At 60.0% G+C, this 7359-nt stretch overlaps 1 protein-coding gene across 1 annotated transcript; it reads right to left on the bottom strand.

Annotated features, from left to right (window-relative positions):
* Positions 1-3814: 3814 nt before the first annotated feature.
* Positions 3815-5310, bottom strand: LOC123254286 (transcription factor SOX-10-like; the record flags this gene model as incomplete). The annotated part of the gene is made up of 2 exons (XM_044683331.1): positions 3815-4302; positions 5061-5310. Coding segments are annotated over 2 exons (738 nt in total), but the record flags the coding sequence as incomplete, so codon positions are not given.
* Positions 5311-7359: the final 2049 nt, after the last annotated feature.

Raw genomic sequence — 7359 nt, 5'->3', positions numbered from 1 at the left:
CTCTCTCTCTCTCTCTCCTCTCTTCTTCTCTGCTCTCTGCCTCTCTCTCTCTCTGTGTCTCTGTGTCTCTCTCTCTGTCTCTGTGTCTGTGTCTGTCTGTCTGTCTGTCTGTCTGTCTGTGTCTCTCTTCTCTCTATCTCTGTCTCTGTCTCTCTGTCTCTCTCTCTTCCTCCCCTTCTCTCTCTCCCCACTCCCATCTGCCCTCTTATTTCTAGAAAGCTCTAGGAAGGCTAGGTTGGGGAAACAGAGTCCTGGTGGGGTATAGACAGTCTCGAATGGCTCTTTCGCTCATCAGCAGCCCAAGTACCCTTTGCCAGCCCTAGGACTGCTCATCCCTTCTTTCTATCAGGCTGCCTGCCCAGGGGCAGAAGAGAGGTATTCCCAGTGCCTCAGAGGTCCATCAGGAAACCCTGTTTCCCCAGGGTCCTGAGCTAGCAAGCCTCTGAAAATTCCAAGGAGAGCTCTGGGGGCATTGGCTGGCTTAGCCTCCTGATCTCCTCTGACACCCCGAAGAGCCAGAGGTTTGGTGGGCTGGCCACTGGACTCCGTGCACCCAGCCTGTCACCCCTGAGCACCAAGTAAACCGACTTCTCCCAGTGTCTGCCCGGCAAAGCCTGCCTGGCAGCACCCTCCAGGCCCTGCCCCGGGCCTGCAGCCACACCTAGGACTCTCTCCTTCCTCATTCCCTACCCTCACTCACCCCAACTCATCCTCCTTGTCTGGTCAGCCATGCCAGCTCTCGTGGGACAGGAGGCTGAAGAGGTGGCCACAGCGGGGCCTGGGTCTTATCTGGCTGGGGCAGGGGGCGTATGGAGATTTAGCGTGGGCTGGCGGGGAGGGTCCACACTTGGACATTGGGGTTAAGTGGGTGAACCCTTAGCCTGGAAGGTTCTAGAAGGACTGACTTTACATGCTTGGTTTCCTTCAACGCTCAACTCGGGGAGCCCTCTCGCCATCCCCCCGCTGCCAGGGCCCCCCTGCTCCCGGCCCCATCTCCCAGCATCTACTTCTCTCCCCACACCGCTCGCTCTTGGGGGGCAGGGACTGGCGTGTTGTCTCTGAAAGCCTTGCATCTGCAGGGCCCAGCACACAGTAGGTGCTTCATGGCATGCTCAGTAGCGAGCCTTCAGAAGGAGATTAATAAATGCTTATTGGCTAATGGAGAGGAACCACAACTCCCAGTGGTTTGGAAAGTATTTCCCTCCCCACCATCCAGCGAAGGAGGGGGCAGGCGGTACAAGAAGAACCGTAGGTTACAGCTCCAGCTAAAGGGCCCCTCCAAGGCCATTTTACAGAGCAGGCCGCTGAGGGCCAGGGAAACGAAGTGACCTACCCACGGTCACACAGGAGGCAAGAAGCGGGAGTGGGGTGTGAAGCCAGCTCTCTGACCCCAGAGCCGGACCACACGCCTTTGCCAAGTACCCTCCCATTCTTTAGATGAAGACACGGGAGCCCCAAAAGGTTAGTTAAGCAACTTGCCCAGGGCCTCCCAGCCAGGGGGGTGCTTTCTGCTTTCCCCAGCACATCTCCTCTCTGGGGGGTCTCCTGCTCTGTACTGCCCACCCCCCATCCCTGCTCCCCACCGACTCCCCCAGACTGCCTGCTCTGTTTCTCTCTTCCTCTCCTGTCCTGGCACCAAAGGGGAGCTTCCCTGGCCCATGGCAGACTGAACGAGTCTCCCCAGCCTGGCCCTGCTATTCACCCCCAGGCTGAGCGGCTGGGGAACTTGGGGCGACGGAGGGGTGGCCTCTGCTCTCTGCGCTTCCTGCAAGCCTCGGGCCTGATGGAGGGACGCCCCACTTGAGGTGGCTGGTGGGGACAGGGCTCCCAGAAAGCTCTGCGGCAGAGAGCCAGGAGGAGAACGTTGGGGGGCTGAACCCTCCGGGGCCCGGCCATGGTGCCATCTCATGCCTGGGCCCTATCCGGGCAAAGGAGTGGACAGGCCAGAGAGGTGGGTGGAGGGCTGGCCATGCTCTTGGGGGCAGCCAGGTGGCCGGGTCCTGGGTCAGGCGTGGACTAATGGCGTGAACCTTCTCCTCTAGTCCAGACTGCCCTTCTGCCTCGCAGCGGCGCTGATCAAAGTGGGTAACAGCCTTAAACGTGGGGTCCCTAGTCGTGCCCAGACCAGAGCGAACGGCCTAGGCATTGGGAGGAGCCCTAGAACAGAGGGCCAGAGCTAGGCCAAGGCCTCGACTTCCCCAATGAGACGTCTAGGCCGAGCGAGCAAGGCGAGTCGCTCAGGGCCCCACGGCGGACCCCCATGTTTGACTTCTGCCTCTTTGCTCTGCCTCCCACCACTCTGAAAGCCCAGACGCACGCTTTCGGGGCTGGAATGAAGGGAACCCAGGTGGGGAATTGTGGGGCCGGGCAGAGCGCCAGAAGGGACCCGCCCAGGTCCCCTGAGCTGAAGACCTGCCCTTTTCCAGATACAGACTGGGGGATGGGGCAGGGAGGGCCTCCCTCCTGGGGTGCAGTCCCCTGTTTGGGAGGGATGAGGAGGCCTAGGACCCTCCTGGGCAGCGCCGGCCCTGGCCCAGACTTTGGCTGGAGCCTACTCAGGAGAGAAGGAGGGAACTGGTAATCCCTGGGTAGGGTCCCAAGAGGGAAGATGGCGCCAGGAGGGAGGATGATCTGAGAATGTCCTGGGGGCAGGCTGGGAGGGAGGGAGGCAGGAGGCCATAAGGGCACTGGGGCAGAGGGAGAGTAGGAGACGGGCTTCCTCTGTGCCATAGGGATGGGTGACCGGCTCCTTCCTTTGGGGACTACTTTTGGGCTTAGTTTTTGAAGGAAGAAAGAGAAGCCTCCGAGCACCAAAGTAGAGAAATGGGACACGCTAGGGGCCTGGGAAGAGAGGCCTGGGGGACACTGAGGCTCCGGGGCCGTGAGGCCACTGGGGCTGGCCTTTCTGAGGCCAGGGAGGGTGGGCATGCCCAGGGATGGGAGGAGCAACATGGCGGGAGACCCAGGGGGCCATCATCCATCCCTTCTTTTCTGGCTTCTCTCCTTTCCCTCTTTTCTCATATTTTAACTTCTTGCGTGTCTGGACTGTCCCTGGCTCTCAGTCTCCCTTATTGGCCTGGAGACACCCCCCATGCCCCCAGCCCCATCCTCATTCCCTCACAAATCACAGTCCGTCCAAACTGGAAGGGGTCTTAGACTTCATCAAGCTCAGCCCTTCCCCCAATTTACAAGGGAGGAAACTGAGAGCCCCCCAAGCCTGAGGTTAAGCTGCCGGTCGATGTCCCACAGCTAGCGCACAGCAGAGCTGGGCCTCCCATTCTCTACCTCCCGCACCCCCAGCCTCATTCTGCCCTCATGGCTGAAAGCTGGCACAATCGGGGAACATCGGCTCTGAGGACTCAGTTTCCTCCTCATTGGTTTTGGAGGACCCTCCCACGTGAAGTTCTAGGATGTGGCAGGCGGTGGATCGGCCCATGGTCCCCAAGCCAAGCCAAGCCAACCCAAGCTCAGCGCCCCGTCGCCTCCCCACCACCCCCAACAGAATACCAACCACCAGAGGGCACCGCCCGCCTCACCCACTCTAGCCTTGGAGGGGGAAGCTATGAAAGAGGTTCTGGATTCGAATATTGGGGAGCAAGTCAATGTCCATGTGGCCAAGAAGGCCCCCCTATTTTCTAGCCACGGGCTAGAAGAGCACTGACTCTGGGGTCAGAGGACGCGGGCTCAAGGTCTGCCTCCGCCACCGGAGAGTCCTTGGGCAAGTCCTTTCCTTTCTGGGGCCTCCCTTCCCCCCTTCCTCCCGGGGAACAAGAGGACTTCTAAGTTCCCGAGCGCGCGGGTGGAAGGGAGGCACTCACCTCCACAGCTTCCCCAGGGTCTTGCTGAGCTCGGCGTTGTGGAGGTGCGGGTACTGGTCGGCCAGCTTCCTGCGGGCAGCCTGCGCCCACACCATGAAGGCGTTCATGGGCCGCTTCACGTGAGGCTTGCTCTTGCTGCTGCCGTTGACCCGCACGGGCATGGGCACCAGGGTCCAGTCGTAGCCGCTGAGCACCTGGCTGACAGCCTCGCGGATGCACACGGGAAACTTGTCGTCGTCCACCTCCGAGTCCTGCTGCTCCTTCTTGACCTTGCCCAGCTCCCCGGGCCCGGGGCTGGCGTGGAGGGCCGAGCCGTCGGGCCCCATGGAGGGGCCTCCGGGGGACAGGCACCGGGGGTCTTCGGAGCCCACGGGGCTCAGCTCTACCTCGGAAAGGTCCTGCTCCTCACTCATCCTTCCTTCCTCCTCCTCCTCCTCCTCCTCCTCCTCTGGGCCCTCGGCCGAGGAAACCTTCTGCCTCTGGACTAGAAAAGGAAGAGAGAGATGGAGAAGAAATGCCTCCTGATCTCCTGCTCCTGGGAGCACCCACAGGTCCTCCCTTCCCCCAGCCCTGGCTCCCGGCCCAAGTGGGTGGCAAAGGGGAGAGAGAGACAGGCCAGAGCCCTAGGCCAGCCCCCCAGGTCCCCACCTTGGCAGAGAGTGAGCTCCAGCCCCAGCAGCCCAGGGATCTGACTCCAGCCCTGTAAGTCCCTCCCAGACAGGGAAAGACCTCCTCCCCCTTCCCCTCCCCCCAGCCCTGTCCCAACCGTTTCTTGGTGTGGGTGGATTTGAGGATTTTTTGTTTGTTTCTGCTTTCAGGTGGTGGTTTGTGGGGAGCACGAGAGAAAAACGGACTCCGGGCTGAAGATAATCTTGCTGCGCTCCGGGAATTTCCCATGTTCTCACCTTCCTCCCCCACCTCTCCCGGGTGCCCCATCTGGGCAGAGGGGATGGGGATGAGGGGAAGCGGGACGGAGGCCCCCCGGCACCTCATCCCGCCCTGCAGTCAGACTCCCCGGGGCAGGAGCAGGGGCGCCAGGCAGGTGGCAGAGAGAGGGAAAGGGCCAGGCAGCGCACGGCCGCCCTCTCAGCCTGGTGCCCGTCTGGGCACAGTGTGGGGGGTGGCAGCAGAAGGGACAGCAGACCCCCGAGAGCCTGGCCGGCCTCTGGCCCAGGAGGGACCCGGCCACCAGGATGGTGGGCCGGAGAGGGGGGCAGTGGCAGTGCCAGGGAGGGAGCTCACCTCGGCTGGCCTCCGGCTCCCGTCTGGAGCAGCGAGTCCCAAGGTGGGGCGAGGAGGAGGCTATCCCGGGGCCCGTGGTCCAGCTTCGGGCTGGGGAGGAGGGGATCCCTCTGGGTGCTGAGGGGGCCGGGGCGAGGGGCCCAGAGGGCCTCAGGCTGCTGCCATGCTGCACAGCAACTAGCCCGCTCTGCTCCCCACCTCTCTGGCTGGACGGCAGCGACTGACTGACTGACTGTGCGGCTGCAGAGGGCTGGGGAAGGAGGGAGGGGGAGGGAGGGAAGGAAGGGCAGAAGGTGGAGTCATTTGCTCTTTTGCTATCCCCAATACGTTGGGTTCCTACAGGTCCCCCAGGCCCCCCGCTCCCTCACCCTGCCCAGCCTTCCCTGGCTCCTCTTCTCCCTTCTCAGGCTGGGGTGCCAGGCTCTGGCCTGGGATGGAAGACATTCCCCTGGGAAGTGGGGGGGCCTGCTCCCCGCTCCCACAGGCCCCTTGGGGGAGGGGAGCCCCAAGAAAGGAAGCCTAGGAGGTGGAGGCTTCTCCATGGCTTAAGCCTGGGGACGTCTGGGCTTCAAGTAGAGATGGGGCTAAGGGTCCCCAGACCTGAAGGGACTTAGAACATGGAATGTGAGGATGTAGAACCTTAGAAAACAGAATGTTAGTGCTAGAAGAGAGTAGGAGAAACACCTGGCATGGCAGACCTGGAAAGGGCTTGGCTCATCGAATCCAGCTCCCTCATTTAACCAAAAAAAAGAAACTGAGGCCCACATGGGCAAAAGTGGCTCGCCTTGCTTTAAGGACCAGGACAGCTGAAGTGACAGGTGGGGACCGCCTGACCACTTCGACCCTAGGTTAGAGGGCCCTCCCCAGATCCCTGGGGATGGGATATTGAGGGAGGGAGACTACAACTCCCAGGATGCCTTGGGGATAGAGATTTGGTTGTGGGAGTCCTGACATTTGTGGTGAGGTATCTAATGGTCCCCCTCAAAGAAGCTGTCACCCCAGAGTCCATGTGAAAAAGGGCGGCCCCTGCCAAGCCTGAGGGGGTGCTGGGGCTGGGGGAGACGAAGGAAAAGACCAAGGGCTCATTGAGCTGTAGCGGAAGGTAATTCTTGATTAGGGGCCGAGGACCTGAGGTCTTGGATGCTTGGGCTCTAATCCCCCGCCCCACCCCCCAATTCTGACTTTCTTATAAGATTCTTTTCAGTTTCAGTATTCCATGGTCTAAAGTTCTGACAAGTTCTGAGCTTTTCTGTTCTAAGATCCCACATTCCCCATTCAGAGGTCCCTCTCAGATCCAACATTTCTTGTTCTAGGATCTGTCCCAGACCCGACATTCCCTGTTCTCTGGTTCCTCCCAGAACTGATAGTCTCTGGATCTGTGTCTCCTATTGCTTCTGCCCCGGGCAGGAGAGGCAGAGGGGAGGATATTGGGAGTGGAGGTGGGCTGGGATGGGGGAGCCTGTGTGAAGCTTGTTTCCCAGCCCTTGGGGAGGTGGTCCCAGTCTGGGAACACTGAGCTGATTGTTTCTCCCCCTTCACCCCTCTACTCCCTGCCCCCAACTCACCAGTGGAGAGCTAACCTGGGGCAAGGGGGAAGGGATGAGTAGGATAGGGTTGGGGAGAGGGGTGTGGCCAATGTGTCACCATCACATGCCTCCCCTCTGGTCCAGCTAAGGAATTAAGATTGGGGGGAGGGTTGCTTATAGGAATGAATTGGGGGGAGGGGAGTAAGGGATGGAATTTTCACTCTCTAAAGTCAGGGATCCCCCCCCCAACAGAATTTCCGGTGCCTGCGCCTTGGAGACACAGATCTGGGCAGGCTCTAGAAGAGGGACCGCAGGGCAAAGATAGCCCCCCCATTCCCTGCTTCCTTGAGCTCTGGCTCCCCACAGGGAAAGTGAATGGGAGAAAGAGTGTGGGTACAGATGAGATTGGCGCAGACATCTCGGCAAACCTCAGACTCACTAGAATTTTCACTCTATGCCCAACAGGACATGGTAAAAAGCTAGGAATTGGAGGTTCAAATCCCAGCTGAATCACTGAGATGCTACATGATCTTAGACAATGCAAATGCTGAGTCTGTTTAAATAGGAAGGTGGCTCAAGAGCCCAGGATCCCATGTCTTTGTCCCTTCCTGCTTTCCTAGGATTCTGCCTCTCATCCTACCTTGTCTGCTCTTCATCTGGCTCTATAGATTTCTTTTCTTTTCTCCGTCCTTCCTTCCTCCCTCCCTCCTTCCCTCTCTTCCTCCCTTTTTTCCTTCCTTCCTTCCTTCCTTCCTCCCTTCCTTCCTCCTTTC

The sequence above is a fragment of the Gracilinanus agilis genome, unplaced genomic scaffold (assembly GCF_016433145.1).
Source record: "Gracilinanus agilis isolate LMUSP501 unplaced genomic scaffold, AgileGrace unplaced_scaffold19109, whole genome shotgun sequence".
NCBI lineage: Eukaryota > Metazoa > Chordata > Mammalia > Didelphimorphia > Didelphidae > Gracilinanus > Gracilinanus agilis.
The sequence above is the reverse complement of the archived record's forward strand: the minus strand, read 5'-3'. Positions and strand labels throughout refer to the sequence as shown.